Source organism: Loxodonta africana, chromosome 22 (assembly GCF_030014295.1).
Source record: "Loxodonta africana isolate mLoxAfr1 chromosome 22, mLoxAfr1.hap2, whole genome shotgun sequence".
NCBI lineage: Eukaryota > Metazoa > Chordata > Mammalia > Proboscidea > Elephantidae > Loxodonta > Loxodonta africana.
In genome coordinates, this window is record NC_087363.1 from 48116772 (window position 1) to 48144080 (window position 27309).

Here is a 27309-nt window from a genome sequence, read left to right on the forward strand (position 1 = left end):
TCTCCATGTCTGAAAAGCTCTTCCCACTGGACTTTGCCTGTTTGGTCCCTGTTTTTCCTTAAGGTCTGTGCTTACATGTCATTTCTTCAGAACAGGCTTCCCTGAGCACCACAATCTGAAGCAGGTCCCTCTGCTGGACTTTGCTGTAACCCTTCCTCTTGCCCTGCACAGCCTTCTCAGAATTTATAATGGATGATAGTGGTGTGGATTTGTTCAATGTCTGACTGCACTGGACCCTAAGCAGTAATCATGACTGTCTTGACCATCACTGCATAGTCAGCACCAGTACAGAACCTGGTCTAGGTGCTCACAACACTTATTGATCTGATCAATGGAGGCATGCCAGCCCCAGCACAGGGCACTGCACAATGCAACTCCGGCACAGCAGCCAGGTCCCAAAGTCTCAACTCTGCTACCCACCTGCTTCCCATGCTTTTACCTCTATCTGTGCTGTATGCTTGGCGTAAAATTCCAGAGCTTCATCTCCATCCACTTGGCCACCAGGCTTCAGCATGGTCTGGAGTTCTTTGTTATGCCGAGCCAACTAGAAACAAGAGCAGAAAATAGGGGAGTCACCATCTGTTTGCAACATGAGCATACAACTCCTTTCTAAACCTTGACTATAAAAAAATACACAATAGCCAGCAGAATGGACACAGAGCTTTAGGGATAAAACACACACACACACACACACACACACTAGCCAGCAGAGTGGCAAGCAAAAGGGCACAGGTGGCAGGAGGCTGCTATACTCTATCAAGGTGTGCTGTGCACAGCAGCTATTTTGGGAGCTTGGCAGAAGAGCTTGGGAAGCTCATGCCACACCAGGTCCCGCTTGCCCTGATTTCTTTAGCCCGGCAGGAGGGCAATGGGGTTTTCTGTACAGTGCCCTGGACCCTTCATTCCCAGTGTTCAGAAACCCTTTCAGCTGGCTAGAGGCTGGGAATGGAGGGGTAGGAGATGTTTTTATATTCTTCAACCATTATGCTATTGTAAGGAACTGCCAACCTCAGGGTCAATACCCCCCTCCAAAAAAAAATCCAGTTGTCAGGTTCACTACGACTCATGGTGACCCCATGTATGTCAGTGTGGAACTATGCTCCCCAGGGGTTTCAATGGCTGATTTTCAGAAGCAGAACACCAGGCCTTTATTCTGAGGTGCTTCTGGGTAGACTCAAACCTCCAACCTTTTGGTTAGCAGCTGAGCATGTTAACCTCTGCACTACCCAGGGGCTCCAGGGCCAATACTATCATGGTTTTACAACTAGCGGAGTTTAAAAGAGGTGAAAAACCAAAAAAAAAAAAAAAACTTTTTTTTTAAAGAAGTAGAAGGGACAGGAAAAGCAAACAGTGGAGTTACAGGCTAGCTATACACATCAGAAAAACTCAAAAGGCACATCAACATCCAGAAACAGGAAGTATCTTCAAAAGCCCAGCCACTTGGGAAGAGAATTACGAAACATGACATGTTGGTGCCAGGGCACAAAGTATTACTACATCCCCCAAAAGGCAAACAAAAAGGAGTCTTAATGACAAGTTCCCCAGATTTCCAAATGTGATAGCAAGGAGTCTGAAGTTTATTTCTTTAGAGTGTTATGATAATTCATCGATATTTATGAAAAGCCCAACACATCTTTTAACTGTCTCCAGACAAAGCCATAAACCATTATTTAAGTGTCACTGCTCAGTGGTGGATAGCTTTTAAGAAATACGGGGATTTCCAAGTGCATGGCCCTACCACAGTGGCAAAATGGAAAAATTCTGGAACTCAGCACACTGGGTGGCCAAAGGTACATGTAAGCCACATTGTCATGAATGCAAACAGCCCTAGGTTGAAACCTTAAAGGAAAAGCAAGCTTAATGGCACATCTGCTTTGGAAATGGGGCACTGTAGGTAAGCAATGCCTGGGGTAGGCTGGGGAGAGGTCATACCTGATGAGCTAATATGTAGATGTTATGCCCCACGTTCCGAGGGGAGGCAGCTCCGTCCTCACCGTTTTCTCCATCCTCAAACTCCACTTCACCTTGCATGTAGGCCTTCTTGATCACTTCCACCTGCAAGAAGGGCCAAGCGAACAAAGCTCCTGTTTCAAGGAAGGCCCAAACAAGACTGACACACATGCTATCAATCTGCCCTCTTGAAGCAGACACTGCTCGTCACGCTTGAATCGAGTCTCAGAATCCTCCTCGACACTATTGCAGGCAGTCACTACCTATCAACCTCCACTGACATCAGGAGTGAAATGCATTCTGTGGCTGGCCCACACTCTTCTACTTTAAAAGGGGACAATGGATATAGAACTGCCTTGAAACAACAATATGTGATACAAATGCAGGCTGGAGGCCAGACTTGTCCTCTCTCTTACATTACTTCCCACCGGCTCTCCCCATCCCCAACTCCTGTTATTTCAGGAAAAACTACTAAGAAATTCACTAGCTCTTAGGAATAGCTGGTGACACTATTTCTCTGATTTCAGACTTGCCCTTGCTCTCAGGGCCCATTCCATGAGGAAAGTAATACTACTAACAAGTAACATCTACCAAACGTTTACTATATGTCAAGTACTGTACTTAGTCTTTTAATATCCTTTTTCAAAATGTACTGCTCACAAACGCTTCATGAGGTATCACTAGTCCTGTTTTTTGTGGATAAGGAAACCGACTCAGAGAGGTAATGGGACATTCCCAGTCACGTGGCTGGGATCTCAACTCTACCCTGTCACCCTTCACAGCGGCATGACGCTGCCCCGAGGACCCACATGCTTGGCGTGTCTCATTCCTGGAGCTCATTCCTTCGAGCATTTCTGGACCTGTCCTAGTGCTCCCATTTATCTCTGCTCCCTGATCACTCCTCCATCCCTCCCTAGTGCTCAGCACAATGCCCAGGACAAAGCAAGGGCTCAGTCAGTATTTCCCACATGAGCATATCATTCAAGATTTCAACATTTAAAAATTAAGAACAAAATACCTCCCAACCCAAAGTTCTACTAAAACTTAAAAGTAATTTTTCTTTGATGAGTCAGAAGGCATTTTGGCATGCTGTGTTGTCACAAGGTCATTATCGCCACTACCATTTGCCGTTGAATCAATTCTAACTCATGGAGACCCCACGTGTGTCAGAGCAGAACTGTGCTCCACAGGGTTTTCAGTGGTTCCCTTTTCAGAAGTAGGCTGGCAGGACTTTTTTCCAAGGCACCTGTGGGTGGACTCAAACCTCCAACCCTTTGGTTAGCAGCTAAGTGCGTTAACTGTTTACACCTCCCAGGTACTCCCACAAGGCCATTATTCTGAATTATTTCTCATTATATAAGACCAAACACACAGAAGGCCAAACATCTCTGTACAGACATCGCGTCAGGCCCTGGAAATAACTTGGGAGACAAGATCCTTGCTCTGAGCTTGTTTTTCTGTCAGTTCTAATAATAAATCGCACAGACATGTTGCATAGAAGGTGGGGCCAGAATACACACATACACACACGTATACATGTGTCCTGGGTACTAGAGCTTTCCTGTCATTTGGATTCTTAAAAATGGTGTTTGCTCCAGGAAGCCTTTGACTTTTGCCCGTGAGCCAGGAATGATGTTCTCCAACCACAAGGGGGCAACCCTGGAACAAGTGGCACCCACAGCACTGGGTGTTGACATCCCACCCACCAAAGATGGGTCAGAATAGCTGTGGACATGTTCTTGATTCGTGGGAGCCCAAAGGGGGTCTCTGTGAAGTCACTGTGTCCCTACTCAAGAGTGACAAATCCTAACCCTCTCTCCCCCGGCCCCCAGTTACATAAGCCATTATGTAAACTTAGAGAGGACTTCCACCGCAAGCTGACCTCCGAGATGAAAGACCTGGACTTGCTGTTCACTTTATTTAAAGGGATACATAAAGGGACTTTAGCCTGGCCCCAGGTGAACATTTAGGTCACTGGGAGGCAGGGAGGTTTTAGTGCCCTCGTTTATGTCTGTTACCGTTTATTTGCACGGGAAAAAGCCCAAATAGAGTCTGTCCTCGACTCATTTCACTGTCTCTGATAGCTGCTTGTCTCATAGTTTGCAGCATTAACTTCCAACCTGGAAATCGCAGCCAATTGTGAATATCACCCCTCAAAAATAAACAAGATTGTGTTTTCTTTAAGAATAAAAATCACGAGCACCCAAAAACCCCACTTCTGCTGCCCAGTCTATTGCCATCAAGAAGAAATGTGAATTTGTTAGCACTGGACAAAGAGGTGGCAAAAAGACCAGCAATGAAGCAGGAATAAGAAAAGGTGCTGCAGCTCTCTAAGGGTTTATCATGTGCTGGCACTGTTGCTAAGGGAAACAACCCTCTGGGCTAGGTAATATTATCATCTTCATTTTACGGATAAGGAAAGTACAACTTAGAGAGTTCAGGTGACTGTCAAAGGGGGTACAGCTAAAAGGGGCAGCGCTATGGACTTGAACTTGGCTGGGCTCCTAGGTCCTTGCCCTTGACCACTGTCCACACACTGTCCACCATGAGGGGAAAGGGGCTAGGAGGGAGGCTTCCCCGGGTGGCTTGTACTGAAGGGAGAGGGCAGAATGCACTATTCAATTCTCTATACCCTTGTCAGGTAAACGTTCTCATTATACTTCTGATTTTTTGAACCGTTAAGAAAGCTGATTTTCTGCTCTGCCACAAATACCGCTCCGACGGTATTGCTACCACCATCAGGGGATCACAATCATCCAACTCACCAGTTCCTTTGGCCTCATGTTATAAAGGATCCTCTCTGCATTCTCACTGTCGTGCCTACTCTCCATGATGGCCAGGAGCAGCTTGGAAGCATTGTTCTAATTGGAGAAACAAAGTGAGGAGGAATGTAGAGCAGCTGCTTGGGGTGACCAAAAAGAAGACAAGAGCCCAGTTTACGCTAGCGCTGCCTCCTGGCTGAACACACAGAAAATTCCCCCCACAGGAAAGTCACGGTCAGATACCCTCAAAGCCATTTTCCCCAGACAGAGAAATAAAGTACCAGTTTAGAGCCCAGAAACATGTCTGTAGAATCTGAGTTGGGTCAAAACGCCAGTTGCTGTTAGTCAATTCTGCCTCATGGTGACCCCATGAGTGTCAGAGCAGAACTGTGCTCCACAGGGTTTTCGATGGCTGATTTCTCAGAAGTGGATCCCCAAGGCTTTCTTCCGAGGCACCTCTGGGTGGACTTGAACTACCAACCTTTTGGTTAGCAATCATCGTGGTAACCATTTGCACCACCCAGGGACTCCGAGTTAGGTCAAAGAGGCACATATCTGTTTGGGCATAGTTTCTCCCTAAAGTTACTTGGCACAAATCTGAGCTGGGAAAGGGAAATTTAAACACGGGTGCTTGTGGCAGTGGTCAGAAAGAACCTCCTATATAGACTCATGGTGCCTGCAGGGTGGGTGCGGTTACTGAACACTGGTATTCAGCCTTGCAGGCTAGAGACGGCAGGTGATTGAGGTCATTCCTCCCTGTCTCAAAACACTTCCATTAGCTCCTATACCCTCAGTATTACAACGAGGACAGGACTGACACCAGTTAAAAAAAGGGACCCCAAGAAGCACTGTGTGTAGGCCAAGCAATAATTTCTAGTTATGTTCAACATCTTCATGTGCCCACACCCTGCATTTCTTTTGGTTTATCCTCATTTTAGGTCCTGGGCCTATGACAATTTGCATGCTTGTTTGTACCCCAATACCATTGCTGATGAGTTGATTCCGACTCATAGCAACCTGACAGGACAGAGTAGAACTCCCCCATAGGGTTTCCAAGGTTGCAGACTGCCACAGCTTTCTCCCATGGAGCAGCTGGTGGGTGCGTACCACTGACCTTTCGGTTAGCAGCCGAGTGCTTTAACCATTGCGCAACCAGGGCTCCCATTCATTTGTCTGTAGGACTTCAAAATCATTATTGTTGTCATGGGGTGGGGGTGGGGGTGGGTTGGTATTTTTTTCCTCCCCAAGTACAGGTCATAGCCGATCAATTAGGCTGCTATGTTATCAAATGGTGGACTTTTCCTAGGAAGGAAATTTCTATGGCAATCCACAGAAGGCAAACATAGCTGAGAAAGTCACTGAAATGCTGATCAGGAGCACATGAAATTCTCAGTTTATCTCAGGCTGTCACAGGACACACATTGTGATGAATGGTAGCCAGGTACACGAGCTGAAATGATGCTCACGTCAAGTCTCAAACAAAATTCATCAAAAGGAGTTAAAAACAGCAACATAAAATTTCATTTAACCCATACATGCCAATCAACTATTGGTTTTAATTTTCAGTTCTAAATACTAAAGGAAAAACAAAAATAACTGTCTAATTCTTATGGGCTTCTGTTCAATACCTTCCCTGATGACCTTTCTTTCCCGTGATATCTTTTATGCAATACACACAGACCAGCTTTTCGGCTAAACCTTGAAGTTCTAGGTCTTTTCATGACGATGATAAAGTGTTCGCAGCTGCATATGGGTATGAGCTAGAGGACAAGTCTCAACCTGCCCAATGTGGGAACGGTTCAAAAGGAAATGTGCTCAGTGAGGCTAACCCTTTGCAACATGCACTTTAGACATTAGGATGGGTTGCAAGTTCAATTCTCAGAATTGAATCTTCAGGTTCTTGGAGAGTCTTTGGAACCCCTAAATACGGCTGAGGGTTTTCTGGTATGCTAAGGAAATCAACATAAAGAATAGGATATCAGCTTTTGAAATACCCAAAAGGCCAGCTTGTAAACCCAGCAGCTAAAGCTACTACTTCCACGCCGTAAAACTATTTTGGCATAATTAAAAAAAAAAAACCCCAAATCAAATCTGTTGCCGTTGAGTCGATTCTGATCTGACTCATAGTGACCCCATAGGACAGAGTAGGACTGCCCCATAGGGTTTCTAAAGAGCACCTGGTGGATTCGAACTGCCGAGCTTTTGGTTAGCAGCTGTAGCTCTTAACCTCTACACCACCAGAGTTATGGGAAGTCGAAATGTCAGTGGTACTTCAACATCAGTCATCTGTAGCCCATCATTTATACGCAATTCCAAGAAGTTCCTCCGAGGCCTGCAGGCACGTTCTTGGCCAGTGCAACTCTTCTCGTTATAAACCAACATTGAATAAACACCCTTCTGCTATCTCAACCAGTATAAAAACCAGTTGCCACTGAGCTGATTCCTACTCCTGGCAACCCCACGTGTGTCTGAGTAGAACTGTGCTCCAGAGGGTTTTCAATGGCTGATTTTTCAGAAATAAATCACCAGGCCTTTCTTCTGAGGTGCCTCTAAGTAGACTTGAACCTCCAACTTTTCAGTTAGCAGCCAAGTGCATTAACTGTTTACACCACCCAGGGACTCTGATAAATCAACAACAGAATAGATAAAACAACGATAACAACTGATAAAGTACAGATTTTTTTTTTCTTTTTGGTCCTAGATAGGCTTAGTTGTACTTTTCCTCAACTGACCCATTTTCCTCAAAGGGGGAGAAATCAGATATCACAGAGGAAATGGAGTTTCCATTGTTTCTCGCTCTGTGGCTTTCAGAATCAACGCTCTTAGTTCTTAGATGCTGTGTGAACTCATTTCTCAGTTTTGAGTGATGCATTCTCATTCCATGTGACCTAACACTGAAAAGCTGGTATCTTGTCATAAGGCCCTGATTTGGAAGGGAAAGACCGAGGTTCTGAATTTTAGTCAGAGTTTGTAACTTGGATCACTCATTTAGGTTAAAAGCATCATCTTTAATATTTGGTTTCACAACACTGACCATGTCACGTGCTGAGGCAAAACACAAAAGTGACTCCAAATGCTACTGTCTTTTACTTTCAATTCCTACTTGCCTTCAGTTCTAAAACGAGGTCCATCCTCTTCTTTCCCAAAGGATTGATGTCATTGAGGATGAGGGCTGTGATGATGTCAATGCCGTTGGATTCATGGGTGGCTATGCAGTTCTGAGCAAAGAGATACACACAGACATTGACACAAGTGTGGGTCATCAATCAGATGTCAAAAGCCAACAGGCGGGGCTGCTATTTCAACATAACGCTCTCTACTCCTGGTAATGTCTCTAGGGGAGAGCTGCAGATTTTCCGTGAGAAAGTGGTAAAAATAAAAGACAGATGAAAATCTCTAGTTTCAGAATTAACAGTAAACAGCAGGAAAGTCCCCATGCACTGTAACTGATAAATTGGTTGCGTCTAATCCAAATAGTGTGGTGCGGCGCAGTCTGCTTTTGTTCTTGAGGGAAAATACAGTGTATGACTGATACTGGGTCCTGGGCCCTGTTTTCCCCTTTAAAGGTGTGTTCCATTCTCTCTACATCACTCGTTTTTCTTTGCATTTCATACTTATGCTTAGGGCTTAAGCTTGGAAAGCGAGTTTCCTGTTTAATTCACGCAATATCAAAATTAATCATCTGCCCCCAGGTAAGATCCCCGTTTGCCACTGAGTCCATTCCACTTTGTTCCCATCCAGGGACCTTTGTTTGGCAGAAATGCAAACTTGAGGTTTTAATGAAATTCACTTAGATGTCAGATAAAGCCTTCTTCCCTAAACTAAGCCTGTTGTATTTTTTCATTTTAACTAGGACTACACCATCTGTCTCGTAAGAAGAGGAACATGGATCTAACCAAATGCTAATCTCACATTCATAGAGAACTCAGACCAAGTTCCTAATAGACAGTGAGTTCTCTCTCTTGTAAACCATCCTTCTCTAAGTGTGTTTGTCTTCTCACGTAACACAGCACCTCATGCCTGCCCTGGCTGCTGGTATAGATCTGGCCATTTTAGATCCTGGCTGCTTCCCTTGCTGTAACTTGGAGTTTAAAATCATACTCATCCTGGCTCCAATGCTAGAAGTCTGCAAGATGCCGTGGATAAGCAATGATTCTAGTCAAGAAAAGGAAATATTGGGTCCCACCCAAAAATATACTTCCTGAGAGGCCAAAGTCATAACTGGTCATTTTAACATCCATGTCGTTAAAATCTCAGTACACGTGTTCTCATGCTACTTCCAGGCTGCCCCATGTTTTCATGGTCTCATGTATGCTCATGTTACCTTCTAGCCGTCTCATGTGACACTTTTTTCTCTCTTGTTAGGTTTAAATCCCCTCCTTTCAAGTAGACACTTTTTGAGTCTCTCCTTGCATTTAAAATAGAGCACAGTCCAGGGTTCTACTTTAACTCCCACTTTATTACCTATCTCTAAAAGCCAATTTGGAATTGGACATTCAAATCAAACCAAACCAAGCAAGGATACTAGAGACAACCCCACCAATGCCAGTTATTTGGTAAAACATTGAAGCATAACAAGCACCATGCCACTTTCTCCACTGCTGGAAAAAGGTCTCAAGTCCTGTCTACTCCCTAGGTCGACAGGCAGATGCCATGTGCCTTCTGAACTAGCCTTGGCCAACAACATTTCCAAAATAATTTTTTTCCTCCTTAAAATATAAATGAGATTACCTGGTTCTCGTGGCAAGGTCCTTGGCAGTACTCGGTCAGACTCTCCAGGGTTTGATTGATCAGTGCTACATTCTTTTCATTTATATACAGTCCAAGAAGACCAAGGCCTCCAGTTGTGCTTCCACAAATACAGTCCAGAAACTGCAGGGTCTCACATACCAAATTGTAGTTGGTCTTGTTATTCTGGCAACGAAGGAAGTTCTGCAATTGGGCAGTCCCCACGTTGGAGGAGCAAAGACAGAGAGAAGATGAAAAAGGTCATTCATCCTGCTATTTTCATAGTCTCAAGATAGGTGGGGGATCTGGGTCGATCAGTAATTATGCAGAGAGATGCTGCATTGGACAGAGCAGAAGGGCCAAGGTGGGCTCCCATGAGTGGTCAGCCTGTGGACTCCGTCTCCTGTGATGGCTGTCAGCACAGTGGCTTGCTCTCTGAGGTGCTTTTATAGGGATGTAGTGGAGAAGGGATCCTCTTTGAAAGCTCACTTCAGACTCCTACAGCCTTTTCAAGTTCTCATTTCTCCATTCACCTCTTACTCCTTCCGCCTCCCCACTCCCACCTGGGATTAAGTTTAGAGGTATTCGACATTTCCAAGGGCAGTGTTATGTTTAAAAGATGACGGTGTAGTCTGGGTGCTGAATGCCCAACCCTGGCACTGGAGCTGATGGTTTACTGCAAAATGTGATAAAATGAGGTATTATAGGTTGGCTTAGGGTCAGGGTGGCTTATGCCCAGTATTGTGGCTGCAATCTGAACGATCTTGTTCTGTCATTTCCATCATAAAGAAGGGGCAAGAGTGAGTAAATGCATATGCACCTGTGTGCAGGTGCAGGGGTACCTATTCCCCAGGAAAACTAATGTTAACAAGAGACACGGGAGTGAGGGCCTTCCCATCAGAAGAAACAAAACCCATCCAACTGCCGCATAAAGCAGTCTATCTTGATGAAGGGGAGATTTTTGTCAGAGACTACAGTAACCTGTTCTCAAAAAGAAGCAAAAACTAGCTACAAATATTTTTCTCAGAGCTGTAAAAGTTACACATTCATTGTAGAGAAATTGGTACTACATAAAGGTATACTCAAAAGATAAAATAGATAATCTTTGATCTGGTAATTCCACTTCTACCAAATATTTACTTCTATTCACAAAGTATGTACAAATATGTTCACTACAGCACTATTTGTAACAGTGAAAAACTGTTCCATCGATTGGGGAGTGGTTACATAGATTATGGTATGTCAATATTATTTAATATTGTTAAATCGGAGACACTGAGGTATAGTCATATGTGCCCATATGGAAAGATCTCTAGGACATACTGTTAGGTTAAAAGAAAAAAAAAAAAACAAGTAGCAAATGCTTCCATCCAAACATACAGAAAAAGCACTGGAAGCATACAGTCCAAACCAACAAGAGTTCTTTATGGGTAGAGAGGTAGGAATGAGGAGAGAGACAAAAAAAATTTTTTTAACCCTAAATACTTACTTGTTTTTTGAGACTTTATAGAAAGAACATGGATCATTTGTATAATTAGCACACTTATAAATGCTCACATTAAAAACTGGTAACCAAGTCTAATGCTTAACTCATCAAACTAGTCATCCCTCCAACTTAACCTCAGTCCCATGTGCTCAGCCTTTTTACTAGGTCTGAAAATTAAATAACTGTTCTGGTCTGGGTGGGAGGTGGAGGAAAGGCAGATGATTTCGAACTAGGAAAAAAGAAAGACTTGGTGTTCTACTTCTGAAAATTAGCCAGTGAAAACCATATAGATCACAACAGAACACTGTCTGACTCATTTGCTTTGGACACATCATCAAGAAGGATCAATCACTGGAGCAAGACAGCATGTTTGGTGAAGGAAAGGGCCAGTGAGGGCAAGGGAAACCCTTGGTGAGACGGAGTGGCACAGCAAACACAATGATGGACTCGAGAATGCTGGTGATCATGAGAATGATGAAGGACCAAGCAACGTTTTAATCTGTCGTAATAAGGTCAACATGAATCAGAGTTGACTAGATGGCAGCTAACAACAACAGGCTTTCATAAGAGGATTGAATAGTGTGCTAAGGGCTACAGGAAGCTACAAAAGAGTTTCACAGCCATTTCTATCTTGTTTCAGTTCCTAAGGGAAGAGGTTCCATGTGTTAGGGCCTGGCCGAGCCCCCCACCATGTGGGGGTGACAGAGAAGCTTTCAGGAAGAGGGCAGAGGTGGAGAGGACCTGGCTGTCCAAGACTGAAATTCACAGCATGGTTCTCAAGGCCCATCTGCTCCTCAAACTCAGCTGTCCCTATTGTGCCCCTCTCTGCTCGGCAGCATGAAATGCTGGGCATTCCTTTGTCTCCTGGGCTTCGGGCACACTATTCTCTTTGCTTGTCACTCTGTCCCACCTCTACTCTGATTCATTCTTCTTCCTTAGGATGCGGTTAAAGTCACTTCTTTCAGGAAGCCCTCCCGGACCCTCCCCACCACCACGCCTACTCCATGAGATCAGAGCACTGAGGCCTGAGGACTATGCTCACACCACTGTGTGCTCAGCAGCTTGTATAGGGACTGGTAACTCTTAGGTGCTTTATAATTACTGCTTGAAATGATCTAAATCAAATGGAACGGATAGAGAAAAGGGAACCTGGAAAGTCATGGGGGCTGGCCAGGAGCACATGTTTCAAATTCCCCATGAAGGATGGCTGTCTGCCCTTTCTTGAAGGCCTCTCTCATATCTCACCGTTTTGCCTGTGTCTACCCAGAGTCTCCCCTTCTCTAACTCAGATCCATTTCCTCTTGTCCTCTACAAAAAAGAAGCATGCCACTCACTGGAAAGCACACAGCCACTATTTACATGCTCAGAGGAAAGAGTTAACTTTTAGCACACACCACCCCTGCCTTGTATAGGTGAGAGAAATCCTGTTCTTTTTGGGTCTTTCTTGGAGGGCCAGAGATCAAGCTGAGTGGATTAAGGAATCGAGGCCTTCCACAGAGGAACTCAAGTCTATGCTTGAGCAGACTTCAGTGGAGAGAGATTAGGACCTGCATTCATTAACCAGAGGAAAAGCAAAACCAGCTTCTCAGGTAGGTGAAGGTTCAAAAAGCTCACGTAAAATGGTTAAAGAATAGTCCTTCCCATCACGTTTCTGACTACTGCAAACAAGGCTTGCTTAAGGCAGTAACTGCCCATTTGGCAGTCAAACTTGGTAGCTTTATCTCTACTGAACATTTATTAACAGGAAAGTTAAGGTTAAAAATATGACAAGAAACTCTGGGCAAGAGCCAAAGAGTGTTGCTACAAGAGGCTGGATCCCATCTTTCTCTAAGCTTATCTGCATTCCTTTACATCAACCAAAAACCAAACCAGTTGCCATCCAGTTGATTCCAACTCATGGCGACCCCACATGTGTCAGGGTAGAACTGCACTTCATTGGGTTTTCAATGACTGTGATCTTTTGGAAGCAAGCAGGCCTTTCTTCTGAGGTGCTGCTGGGTGGGTTCGAATCACCAGCCTTTCAGTTAGTAGTTCAGCACTTAACCGTTTGTGCCACTTCTTTACATCAGGGCACCTAAAATTCTCTCCTCGTGAGGATGCCTTTCCCTCTCTTGGATCCACAAGGAAACCCTGACCCAGGGATTAACCCTCTGTTCTGGAACACTGTCAACAGAGTAGAATCAGAGTACTTTATTCCCACTTAAAAGCATCACTTTAAGAACTGAATTCCTACAAGTATCATTTCATTGGAGCAGGTCATCACCTCAGAGAGTTGTAGTTAATAGGATTTTTAAAAAGATGAGGATAATCTTCATCCTTGCAAACTATTGGTCCAGATCATTGGTTTTCCAGCTGGGCTCTGCAGGTGCCCCCTGGAAGACTCTTCCCCAGGGCTCCTGTGTTTCTAGTACTCTCTAGTCTTTACTCTGACAGAGCAGCTTTGCTTTCATCTGCTTTACTTAGTACACTTGTGCATAAGAGGTTGTTCAAATAAAGAATTCTGTGGCCGAAATAAAGTCTGAAAACCACTGAGTAGGTTACTGTTTATGAAACATTCAAACTTTAAGTTGCTAGGTCTATAAATGTACTTAAACCCATTCCAGCATTGTTTTACACAGAGCAGCGTATTGGAGAAACAAATTTTGGACAGGCCTCATTAAAAGGTGCTCCTGCCCAAGGGGTTCTTAGGGCATTAGCCCTAAGGAGAGTTTTGTGAAGGACTCAGGTAGAAAACTGAATAATGAAGACTTCCGAGTAAGAAATGCTGAACTTGCATAATTAAAGCTCTACTCTTCCCCCATGGTAGAAGTTGAGTGTGTTGGTGAAGAAAGGAAGGTCAGGGAGAGATGGAAGACAGGCTGGTGCATGAAACAAGAACCTCGTTTTGGAACAAGCACCTTAGTACTGCCCCTAGGACGTTCATGGAGATAGTCTACTCAAAGTAGTCTAGTTTGGTTAGTTCAGAACTTGGCAGAGATTTCAGCTTCTCTGAGAAGCCTTCCTGGATCCTGCACACTAGGTTGGCTCCCCTCTTCTGAACTCACAAAGCCCCTAAGATCACACCAGATTAACACTTACTTATGCTGTACTGCAATCCCTGGTTTCCGCAAGTGGTTCCTGCCCAAGACTCTCATTTCTAGGAGGGCAGGGTGAGGTCTCCACCACCACCAGTCCCTGGCACACAGCAGACACTCACCAACATTGGTTAAATGAACATAAACACGCACAAGCAACATCTCAACCTACTTCCCTCTGGAGCCCAAGGTTAGTGAAGACCAGTAACACTTGCTTAGGGGAACAGTACATGACACTGATCACCACGATCAGCCCAGAAATAGCCCCTAGCCATAGAGATGCCACATTTGAGCTGCTCATGTTTTGTTTTCCTGGAGCTGGGATGGTCTGGCTTTCCATGGTGTCATCCACATTCCCATCATCTTTATGACTACTGGTGTTGACATGTAAGGAAAAGGGACAGACAACATCAGGGACATGATCGGCTGTTAGAAAGTAGAATCCCAGCCAATGGGAGTAACCAAATCCTCAGCCTTTGGGTTATGAGTGTTTTGGTCTGCCTGACTGAAATACGCAGTCCCAGGCACATGGATCTAGGGCTGTGAAGTTCTAAGCCCAAGTAGGAAAGGTTGAACAACTGATAAGGAAAGCCCTACAGCCAGATAAAGAATTCTACAATCAAAGAATTCTGTGGCCAAAAAAAACCATTTGAAAATCACTGAATCGGAAAATCTTTACCAGAGCTTCAAACTTTAAGTTGCTAAGTCAGATGTCAACAGGGACCAAGCAGCAGAGGGGCAGCAGATGCCACCATATAAACATGCAGCACTATGGTCTAGTGTGGCCAATACTGGAATTTTCTGTGATACTGTGTTACTTTTAAATGTGGGCTACATTTGGCCACTGGATGATCTCAAAGCTAAATGCTGGCTCAAAGCTAAAATTCTGGCTCTTAAGAACAATTTGATTAAAAATAAAAACAGCCATCCCACCACAGAAGGTATTAATATTGCAGATTTCACCTAGATGCATCTTGTCGTTCTGCCTTACTCTTTAACAACCTTGCCAATATAATTTCTTGCTCACCTAATCTACTCATAGGGTCTGTGGCAGGATGTAAGTTAGAGCAATGGACTGTGGCAGCACCGAACACAGTGGATTTGGGGGTGGCCCTCAAGTCTCATGGAGGAGAAATTCACCAATGCAAATATTTAAAGGCTGTGCTCCCCTTGCCAGGTTTGGACTAGAATTATTTCCTTTTTATATTATGAAACTTTCATACCATGAATCACCATGACTCAAGTACACAAAACAACCACTGCCAACTTGCTTATTTTAGGAGGAAACATTTTAGGAGGAAACATTTCAGTCCTCAGAGGAGTGGTTCAGACACACTTTCATTGTGTCTTGTTCTCTTCTTTCATCCTCATACCATTCAGGCAGACAGGGGTGGTTCCCCAGGTCCAAGAGTCAGCAGTAAAACTAGACAAAGGCCAAGAACTCAGTACTTTCACATGCTTCTCCTGAGCAGTGAGAGAACTCCACAGATCTGACCTTCCTAAACAGCCTTTGCTGCTGGTGGTGGGAAACTCTGCAAGGGAGAATATGCCCTTTGTCTTAGCATAATGGTTAGCTCCAGCATGAGACTGCCTGGGGTCATGTCCCAGTTCACTGTGTGTCCTTGTACCTCAGTTTCCTCACCTATAAGATGGGCATAATAACAGAAACAACATTTAGTATCAAGAATATCCTAAGTGTTCATAAACATTGGCCATAGTTATCATCCAACAGAAAAAATGACCGAAGTATTCCTAGAATAATTAGTTCAACAAATATGTTTGAAGATCTATTTGTGTAAAACTCTAGAAGGCCATTTTTTTTATTCAACCAACAGATATTTAATTAGAACTTTCTATGTACCAGATTTTCTAAGCCTTATGTACCAGATTTTCTAAGTCTAATATATTTAATCATCTATTCATCTATCCAGCAAATTTTTCCTGGTGTTTTGAATTGAATAAGATAGTCTAAAATGTTGACATTTGATAACAATCCACCTGGTCTGAATTAGTGTGGTTTGTCTGCAAGTTATAAAGCAATGACTAAGGCAATCTTATTAAAAGACAGGAGGGAGATTAAAAAAAAAAAAAATTCACTAGTGCACTTATATGCCAAACAATGGTAGACTACAAGATATATAACATGTTTTTTTTTCCGTTGCTATCGAGTCAACTTCAACTCATGGCAACCCAACGTTTCAGAGTTGAACTGCTCCATAGGGTTTTCAAGGGCTGATTTTTCAGAAGAAGATGGCAAGGCCTTTCTTCTGAGGTGCTTCTGGGGGGACACGAACCTCCAACCTTTTGGTTAGCAGCCGAGCACATTAACTGTCTGCACCACCCAGGGACTCTCACACACATACAGTCACATACACACATTCACTTAACACACACATATGTACCTAAGGAGCGTGCACTACACTGGTGAGTAAGAACGATATGGTCTGTGTCTCTGTTGTAATACTGGGGGAGACGGATATAAAGCACATCAGTTGCCCAGACTTTCATATCAGAGAACCATCCTGAACACTCAGTTCAAGGAAACAGATTGAAATGAGAAGGGCTGGAATGTGAGAGTGAGCTGTAGCAGCTGTGAGGGAGCTGGGCCCTGGTGCCGTGACTCCCCTCCCAGGCTCTCACCTGCAGGTCTCGGTTATGGTTTTCACACAGGAGCTGCAGGAAGCGGAGGATGGGCTGCATGATGGTGATGACAGCGCTCATCTCCAGTTCGTCCTTAGTCTTGTCCGTGGTAGCCTGGGCACCCTCCCCTGACTGGTAGTGGTCGTCGGGGTCAGCCTCCCTCCGGAAAGTGGTGAAGGCTTTCCTGGTGGCAGCGGAAGCCTCCAGGAGCTGATCCCGGACCTCCTCCGTTATTTGTGTGGAGGGCTCTTTGGCTAGAAGACAAATATGAGACAGTGAATGCTGTTTAATCCTCAGGAACATGGTTCAGAAAGAGTAAATTCCTGTATTCACTAGAGATTCTCAAGGCTGGCAAAACACACCAAGGAGTCACCATCTTCTCTCAGTCCTCAGGCAGGATTCAAACTGAGTCAACCCCACCAGGGGCTTTCATTCGCCTAAGCTTGTATTGTGTTTTAGAGGAAAAGGCATAGTATAGTCTCTGTCAACCTAATGAATCTGTGGTTTTGGGCCTCAGCTTCTTCACCTGTAAAATGGGGAGAGGACTGGTGAATTCTGTCTGGTGAGGGTTCCTGAGAAGTTCAACATAATGCTAATCACACAGCAACTACTGTTGTTGCGATGACGCTTGAGCACTTTACTAAGTGCCAAGGCACCGTGTGATTAAGTACTTTATATGTATTATCTCATCTAACCATCACAACCACCCTGTGAGGTAACCTATAAGGTAACAGGCACGACAGTTAAGAGCACAGACTATAGCCAGACTTCCTGGGTTAGCATCCTGGAGCTGCTACTACTAAGTTGCAGGTTCTTGGCAAGTTAATTACCATCTCTATGCCTCGGTTTCCTCATCTCTAAAATGGGAATTACAACTTTTATCTATTTGATGTGGTTGACTTGAGTTTTAAATGAGTTAATACACGTAAAGAACTTTGAACAGTGCCTGATTCATAGGAAGTACCTCGTTAATGTTAAGCAGTCTTCTTTTTCTACCTATTTCATACTGAAAGGTCAGCAGTTCTAACCCACCACCATTCCTTGAGAGAAAGGTGTGGCAGTCTGCTCCTGTAAAGATTTATAGTCTTGGAAGCCCTTATGGGGTAGTTCTACTCTGTCCTATAGGGTCACTATGAGTCAGGTGTGATTCGACAGAAACAGATTTTTTTGGCTAGGCCAATGGTTCTCAACTGGGGGTGATTTGCTGCTCCCTCCCCCTACCCCTGGACATTTGACAATATCTGGAGACGTTTTTAATTTTCATGACTGGAGGTAGAGGGGTGAGGCAACAGCGTGCTACTGGTTTCTAGTGAATTGCCGCTAGGTGCCATTGAGTCAATTTCGACTCACAGTGACCCCAGGTGACAGAGCAGAACTTCCCCATAGTGTTTTCCAGGCTGAAATCTTTACGGGAACAGATCACAAGGTCTTTTTCCCATGGAACCAGTAGGTGGGTGGGTCTGAACCGCCAACTTTTTGGTTAGCAGCTGAGCTGTGCCACCAGGGCTCCTAGTGGGTAGACGGCAGGAATGTTGCACAAGGCAGCCTCCATGACAAAAGATTATCCCCATGTCAATTGTGGTGGGGTTGAGAAACCCCGTTCTCAACTTAAAAAATCAGGTACAGAGCAGGTAATCAACTTGCCGAAGGCAGTCTGACTCCAAAACTTTGTGGGGCTAAGCCACGCACCAGTGCTGCTTCTCTTTCAGTGGGGAAAATGGATAAAAAGCTTCATGCATTTTCAAATACTTCGGAAAATAAGGTAGAGGTAGCTGACAAAGGATTAACATCTAGCATTACAGTGAGTATTCCCCCCAACGTCCTCTACCATTAAATGGTAATCACAGGAAAAGAATATTAATAATCCATTTCCTGCCAATACAACTTTACATTTGACCAAGAAGAATGCTTAATAATTTATTAAATAAGAAGATCCTTCAAAGCAGTATAATTTCAGCTCAGGTCGCTTAAGAATTATATTGTAACCAGGCTGATTTTCTTCTGCAAGTCCAAGTTCAGAATGCATTTTGGAGTCTAGAAGTAATGAAATAAATGAAGCAAGGCAAGGTACTCCTGCTCTTCTCAGACTGACTGAAGGCGCTTCACACAGGGGACCATTACCTTTTTTACGTGAAGGGGCATCCCTGTCTGTCTCATCATCCTTCTTCTTATTTCCCAAGTCACTGGTGTTCACTGTCACCGTTGCCTTGATTTCTTGCTGGGCTACCTTCATTCGGTCATAGAAAACTTTGAAGAATTTCTCTGACTTCTTATCTTCTGTCAGCCGGCAGAAAAATGAGTGCTGCCAAGAAAAACCCACAGATTTTTAAACACCGGGACAGGTCCATTACTACCACCACCCCATTTGGCCATTGAAAATGCCAAAACTTAGCAGGTATCAACAGCCAGCCAAAAAACCCCAGAAATCAACTCAATTTAGACCAGGGTTAAACACTCATCCATACATTACCATTCTCTGGATTCTAAGGCCTGAGGCTCTCTACATGGAGCCTTTAAAATACACTGCCATGGAGTTTCTTTACTGGAGCTGGCATGGAAGCCCTGATGTATGCTACGATGTGTGGGCAGATTTTAGCCAACTCACACCCACACACACACACACATACACACAACAGCTTCATTAACAATGAAATGAAATATGACTGCAGGGCCAGTCACTAGTTTAAGGGCTGTTTGTGAGGTCCTCCTCTGTACACAGCCCTAGGAAAGATATGAAGATGAGTAAGACATGCTACTTGCCCCCATCAAGCTCACTGTCTGGTTAGGATGGCACGTCCATGGTCAGTTGCCATGGAGTCAGCTTCAACTCGGCCACCCCATGCACAACAGAAGGCAACATCTGCCCAGTTCTGTGCCATCTTCACGATTGTTGGTAAGCTCAAGTCCACTGTGTATTTTGAGTGTCTTCCAAACCAGGGGGCTCGTCTTCTAGAACCGTATCAGACGAGACCGTTTTTTTTTGCAGTCACATGCGTTACAATTTTTGCCAGCTGCACAGGCCCCTTCCCGTGCATTATATTCATGTGTGCTGTGCCAATGTTTTTTTTTTTTTAAACATGCTGCTGGCTTCAGTTTCTGTTTCTGATCACGTGGAAAGGTCACGTAAGGAACAATTGACTTTATATCAAAAGTGATACATAAAAATTTAACATTTGTAATTTCCTGATAAAATACTGTCATTCTCATGAATGGAGTGGTGGGATGCCATGTTGAATTCAAAGAGTATGAATGCACAAAGAACTACAAATTAGTAAGTGAGAAATGATCTTAGGCCTAAAACTGAAAAAACAAAATGTTGTTTACATTTTATTCTTTCACAAGTATTAAACTGAAACATACTTATGATCAAAAGTAACATTTTCAGACTATTTTTGTATACATAAACAGGAGATTAAAGAAAACAAACAGAATGAAAGAAAAGGAACAGAACGATATGATTTACCTGTAGTATGGAAGGACAGGAAATCCTGGTGGCATAATGGTTAAGTGCTACGGCTGCTAACCAAGAGGTCAGCAGTGTGAATCTGCCAGGCGCTCCTTGGAAACTCTATTGGGCAGTTCTACTCTGTCCTATAGGGTCGCTGTGAGTCAGAATAGACTCGACGGCAGTGGGTTTGGTTTTATGGAAGGACGACTGAATGAGGTCAAAATTCACTTCTGGAAATGTCACGAGACGTGTGGTATATGTATGGGTGCACTATGCCAGAAATCATGAAATTAAGTAACTGTTTTACTTAATTTCATAATTTCTGTATGGGTGTGTCATTTGCATAAATACGGTATTCTGTTGTGATGCACAGGGTTTTCATTGGCTAAATTTTGAAAGTAGATTGCCAGGCCTTTTTTCCTAGTCTGTCTTAGTCTGGAAGCTCCACTGAAACCTGCCCACCATGGGTGATGCTGCTGGTATTTGAAATACCAGTGGCATAGCTTTGAGCATCAGAGCAACATACAAGCCACCACAGCACAACAAATTGACAGAGAGATGGGCCATGTCCATCAGCAAGAGTAAAATATGTAAGTAAAAAGTGCTTCACTAAATTGTATACATACAAATGGTTGAAATGTTACATGTTTTGTTATATATATTTTACCACAATTAAAAAAATATATTTTTAAAAAGTGCTAAAGATAATATGATAGAAGTTCAGGGCTGGCAGGGATGACATCGGGCTAGAGTAATCTCAAAGTCATCATGGAAAAGGTGGTTTTCAAATCAGGCTTTGAAGGACAGGTAAGGTGGTGAGATGAAGAAGCTCAGAATTCACAGGTAGCTTGCCTCTTGGATATACATTCGTTTTTGGACCCACTGCAAGCAATAGTATACACTGTTGATACAAAAACACAATATGGTATCTCAACTCCATTTATGAGTACTCGCTTTTCACCCCTTTGCAAACACCACACTGTTGTGAATTATTTACATAAAAATACAATACGGTTATTTCCAGAAGAATAAAACAAAGCTCCAAACAATGTATTTGCTTCTCCCAATGGGATATTTCTGCCAATTTCATATCCTCCCCTTTACAGAAGGTAACCCAGGGCTTACAATCCGAGAAAGAAATAAAATCTTAGCAGCCTTCGAAGCTCCTTAACTCCTCCAAGTATCTTCTCTTCTATCTATGCCCCCAGTGCCTGATTTAGCAGCCCCCAGGGCCACCACATTCCCAAATGCCAATGCACAACTTTAGGGACTCTGATTCTTCTTCTAACTAGCCTAGACACTACATGCACACTTCTGTCCCATTTGCCCACAAAGCACTTCTTAGCTGTGCCCTTTCTTCTCTACCTCGCTATTCTCCTCCGTCCCCTAGCCATTTCTCACATACAACATACAAAATATATATACCATTTCTGCTGTGCTCCCTGGCTCTATCTTTATCCCTCCAGCTGCTCCAAATACCAGTGTGCAAGTCATCACCTCCCTACTGCTCAGTCTCATCATTCCTTGCTGGCAGCACTGAGTCCTATCAAGACTCCCATTCTTTGAACCATGCATGTCTTCAGTGTCCTCCAAAACAAACAAACAAAAACCAAACTCGTTGCTGTTGAATCGACTCCGACTCATAGCAACCCTATAGGACAGAGCAGAACTGCCCAGTAGAGTTTCCAAGGAGCACCTGGTGGATACAAACTGCTGACCTTTTCGTTAGCAGCTGTAGCTCCTAACCACTACACCACCCTTTAAAACCAAACCAAAAACCTGCTGCCATCAAGTTGGGTCTGACTCATGGTGACCCCATGTGTTACAGAGTAGAACTGAGTTCCATAGGGTTTTCTTGGCTGGGTAGTGCAAATGGTTTGCGATCCGCTACCAACCTAAAGGTTGGCGGGTTGAACCCACCCAGCAGCACGGTGGAAGAAAGGCCTGGCAATCTGCTTCCATAACAATTATAGCCAAGAAAACTCTACGGAGCAGTTCTACATTGTAACACATGGGGTCACCATGAGTCAGAACTGATGCGACGACAATGAGTTTTTGATTTTTTTAGTCTTTACGGAAGCAGATCACCAGGTTTTTCTTCTGTGGTGCCACTGAGTGGGTTTAAGCCACTCACCTTTCAGTAAGTAGCTGAGCACAAACCATTTGTGTTTCCCAGGGACCTTGCCATCTCCCTTCACTGCCTTTTAATTTCTTTTAGGTTTTCTACTATTCCTTCCTTCATCCTATCCATCCATCCATCCATCCACTATTTATTGTGTACTTGTCATGAATTGGGCAATATGCCTATCCCATGAGATACAATGAGAGCAAAAGGGGGCCTGGATCCTGCCCCCACAAAATTGGAAGCCTGATGAGGAAAAGACACAGTAATTCAATTATCACCCTAATAACTATTTAAACATAAACCAAAATAACCTTTTATCCCTATGAAGCTGACCCACAAGGCTGCTGCTGAACAGGGCTATGGCAGACACTCAACAGCTATTTCTTGTTCTCCCTTGCTTTTCCTGGCTCTTTCCGTGGCTAGGTTCCCCTCATCCTTCAGTCTCTCTGCTAACATCCCTTTCTCAGTGAGGTCCTTCCTGATCATCCCAACTAAAGCAGTTCCTGACCTGGTCTGTTGCTTATTCTCACACATCCATCTAACTGGTCACCCCAACAGATGTCAACTGATACAGTCAGAGAAAGAAAGCCTCTTGTGAAATGAGAGAAGGGCAAGGGAATGTGTATTACTCACTTCTATATTTGTTTCAAAGTGGGCAGTATATTTATTTTCTTTATCTTCATAGCAGTTGGTCTCTGAAATTACATTGCTGTGTTTATTGTTCACTGGCTTATTGTCTGTTTTACACAGAAATAAAGCTCTCTGAGTGTAGGGGCCTCACCTGTCTGGTTCGCAGCTTTTTCACAGCATCTAGAAGAGCCCTAGCATATGGACAGTGCTCAGTGATTATATAAGAATAATTACTGAAGGAATGAATACAACTCAACACTTCGTGGCTTCTCTTAACTGGATCCCCTCATCAGATCCTGCTTATATTCAGCGGATATTAACAGAAATAAAGCTCCAACATACATTAATTCTAGATAATTCTTCAAATAGGAGAAAGCAAGGTCTAACTGCTCACTTTTTTGAGAGCTGATGCAAACAAAACTAGAGGAGTGGGGACTAAGAACTCAACTGGTTCTGACTCGTAGTGACCCATGTACGAGAACAAAACACTGCCCTGTCCTGCACCATCCTTACAATCGTTGCTATGCTTAAGCCTGTCAATGCAGTCACTGTGTTAATCTATCTCACTGAGGGTCTTCCTCTTTTTCACTGACCCTCTACTTTACCAAGCATGATGTCCTTCTCTAGGGACTGGTCCCTTCTGATAACATGTCCAAACTATGTGAGACGTAGTCTCGCCATCCTTGCTTCTAAGGAGCACTCTGGCTGTACTTCTTCCAAGACAGATTTGTTCGTTCTTCTGGCAGTCCATGGCATATTCAATATTCTTCACCAAGAACTCAATCTACAGCCACCTAATTATGATGAAGAAATTTTCCACCAAGACAAGCCACACGACATCTCGCCCACACAGGGGTCATGGGGAGACTGCTAACTAAAGCTGCAGGCTCATCCGAAAGGCAATTAACTGTGGCTGCTGCCCCAGCAGTCTTCTCTTCACAAAGAGGTATCTTTGAAAGCATTCAGGGACAGTCTGATCATTCAAGAAAACACAAGCACTTTTAGTAACTAAGTAAATAAAGGCTGCCATCTGTCATCCTTAACTGCGCCACTTAACGCACACAGCACACTACAAACCACACTGCTTCAACATCTAGCCAGTTAACCCAACGGATGTCAACTGATATGGTCAGAGTAAAGAAGCCTCTTGTGAAATGAGAGAAGGGCAAGGGACTAAGATTTACTTGCTTCTGTATTTTATATATATATATATATATATATATATATATATATATATATAAAATTGTTTCTGGAGTCCCTGGGTAATGCAAACTGTTAACATGTGTGGCTGCTAACCAAAAGGCAGGAGGTTTAAGTTCACCCAGAGGCACACTGGAAGAAAGGCCTTCCAAAAAACTTCCAAAAAATCAGTCACTGAAAACCCTGTGGAGCACAGTTCTACTCTGACACACACAGGTCACCATCACCATGAGTCGAAATCAACTTCATGGCAACGGTTTATATACATTTCTGCAATGACCAGTATATTTATTTTACAGTATTTTTTTTTTTTTTTTTTTACAGTAATAGAACCCTGGTGGCAGAATCGTTAAGTGCTTGGCTGCTATGAGTCACAATCAACTGAACGGCAACAGGTATCTACACCAATCCTCATTCCTTTGAGGATTTGAGGCAGCTTTATAAAAAGAATGTATGCAACAAAATAATAAAATGGATGGTAGATTACAGAAGACATAACGAACCCCAGAAAACCAGAACTGGAAGAGGTTGGAGTTTGGCAGTTGGAGGTGGGAGCATCAAACATGGAGAGATGATTCAGGGGCGTTTCAGGCATGGATAGCTCCAAGGTACCGGCCATGAAGCTGAAGAGGGGCTGTGGTGAAATGAGTTCCTTTACGTGGCCTTTTGCCTTGGTTTTTGGAAAAACACCTTGAGAGATTTTCCCCCTAAGCTCTGAAGAGTTACCTTTGCCCTAGTTTCTACCCCAGCGGGTTTGTTACTTTCATCCAAGTTGACTGACATTTGCTAGGCAAGCTGTAGACAACTTGACTTTTTGTCTGGCCCTGGGCTGCAGCCTGTCCTGCGATTGGGATGCACCTGGAAGGGTTTAGCCAGTGGACTACGCAAATGAGGTAAGCTGTAGCCCAGCCAAGTTTACTATGCAAATGAAGTGTCTGAGTTGTAGCCCACCCATGTCTACTATGCAAATAAAGTGTCTGTGGCCTACCAAGAAAGGGTTGGTCAGTTTATGGCCCTGGTGGGAGTGCCATGCCTTGAAATTGACAAGCAGTTCATGTACATATGCAGTCAGCCCCACAGAGATTTTTCAGAGACAGAAAGAAGCAGGAAGAGAAATAGCAGGAAGGAGGAGAAGGAATAAAGGAGAGAAAATGCAGAGAGAGAGTACATAGGCAAGGAACCTTCTATAACACGGGTCAAGGATTGTAACACTGAAGACAATCACAGGCCCAGAAGGCGGCAGACGGCTACGCCAACAGGAGCCTGTCCTCAGAGGCCTGAGAGGAGGCCTGCACAGCCAAGAGGAGCTGAGAGGGCTGTCCTGCACTGAAGAAGGGAGACTTTGCCTACACGTTTCCCGATCCTGAACCTGAGTTGTAGCCTGGTGATCCTGATCCCGAGAGGTACCCTGTTCCTTAACAAATCCCATAACGGTAAGTATGGTCTCTGAGTTTTGTGTGGCCATTGCAACAGATTATCAAACCCTGAAAAAAAGTAGAGAGTGCCATGGGAGGAACAGCTGATGTCAGAACCGGTGAAAAGGTTGAAGGGTGAAGGAATGCCTGACCCCCACCTCACAGGAATTACCTTTGGTCTGATCCTGGTCATTATCCCCCGCTCCTAAAGTTAGACAGGCTCTGATGCCATGATTACTACTGCCCCACAATTTCACAGAAGCCAAGTCAGTTATGCTTCTTAGTATCTAAAGTGGAAATACTACCAGGGCCTTAAGGGAAGGAAAATGTTTCTTAACAAAGCGGTAGCAGTGTAGACTTTCCGGTCAGACAGCCTGGGTTTGGAGCCTGTCTCCCTCACCACAAGCTCTCTGACTGAAGGCAAGTCACCCAGCCTCTCTGGGTTCACGTGGAAAGTCTCTCTCAGGAGTGATCTGGACAATGCACAAAGTGCCTAGCACAGTATCTGGTTATTGCATTAGTTTTTGTTTTTATTACCACCCTTACATTGCTATTGTTGTCAAGTGCCATCAAGTTGTTTTTGACTTACAGCAACTGCATGTGACAGAGTAGAACTGTTCCATAGGGTTTTCTTGGCTGTAATCTTTACATGAGCAAATTGCCAGGTTTTCTCCTGTGGAGCTGCTGGGTGGGTTCAAATCTCCAAGCTTTTGGTTAGCAGCCAAGCACTTGACTGTTTATGCCACCAGGGCTCCTTATCTTTCCATTAGCATGACATTAAAACCTCACAGTGAAGGGGTCCTTGGGAGTCAGTGAGGCAGGATAGTAGAGTGTGGAGAACTCAGTTTCCAGAGCCAGGAAGACCTGGGTTTCGATTCCACCATTTATTAACTAATGTAACCTAAGAAAAGTGACAACACCTCTGAAACCCCAACTTTTTCATCTCTGAAATGGGGACAATAATAACACTTCATGGGTGGTAGTGTCGATTGAACCGCGTGCCCCAAAAAGATATGTTGAATCCCTGGTGCAGTAGTTAAGAGCTCAGCTGCTGAACAAGTGGTTGGCAGTTCAAATCCACCAGCCACTCCTTGGAAACCCTACAGAACAGTTCTACTCTGTCCTATAGGGTCTTCATGAATTGATTCAATTGCAATGGGTTTGGTTTCTCTGGTAATCTCTGTTACCTGTGAAGGTGGCCTTATTTGGAAATAGGGTCTTTGAAGGTGTTATCAGTTAAATTAGAATGAGGTCATACTGGAGTAGGGTGGGTCCTAATCCCAACTGAGTGCTGTCTTGATAAAAGAGTCAGAGGGGAGAGGGCCATGTGAAGACAGGGTTACACTGCAGCTGCAAAGCAAGGAATGCCTGGGGTGACCAGATGCTGAGAGAGACTTGACCCTGCTGACACCCTCGATTTGGACTTCTAGCCTCTGGAACTAGAAATTTCTGTTCTCATGAGCCACCCGGTTTTTGGTACTTTGTTATGTCAATCCTAGGAAATGAATACCAATGCTCATACGAAGGCTCAAAGAAATGATCATATGAATACAAAGCCAACACTTACTGACTGCTGACTCGGTGCCAGGAGACTGGGGTAAAACCTTCACGTGCAAGATCTCACACAAAAACTCTGCTGAAGTATTTACTATTATTATTCCATTTCAAGGTATGAAACAAACAACAACGAAAAAACCAGTTGCTATTGAGTCAATTCCAACTCATGGTGACCCTATGTGTTGCAGAATAGAACTGCGCTTCATAGGATTTTCAACTGCTGTAACCTTTCAGAAGCAGGTTGCCAGGCCTTTCTTCTGAGGTACCTCTGGGTGGGTTGGAATGCCAACCTTT

General features: G+C 44.0%; 1 protein-coding gene across 7 annotated transcripts in view; it reads right to left on the reverse strand.

Moving 5' to 3' along the window:
* The window catches only part of ITPR1 (inositol 1,4,5-trisphosphate receptor type 1), a 385201-nt gene that overhangs the window by 67128 nt on the left and 290764 nt on the right, over positions 1-27309 (reverse strand). For all 7 annotated transcript variants that reach the window (XM_064274996.1, XM_064274992.1, XM_064274993.1 and 4 more), the window contains 7 exons: positions 18762-18942; positions 16641-16894; positions 9444-9644; positions 7820-7930; positions 4716-4811; positions 1933-2055; positions 440-544 (listed from right to left, as the gene is read on the reverse strand). In XM_064274996.1, coding sequence (XP_064131066.1) covers positions 440-544; positions 1933-2055; positions 4716-4811; positions 7820-7930; positions 9444-9644; positions 16641-16894; positions 18762-18942 — 1071 coding nt within the window. The remainder of the gene's footprint in view (positions 1-439; positions 545-1932; positions 2056-4715; positions 4812-7819; positions 7931-9443; positions 9645-16640; positions 16895-18761; positions 18943-27309) is intronic.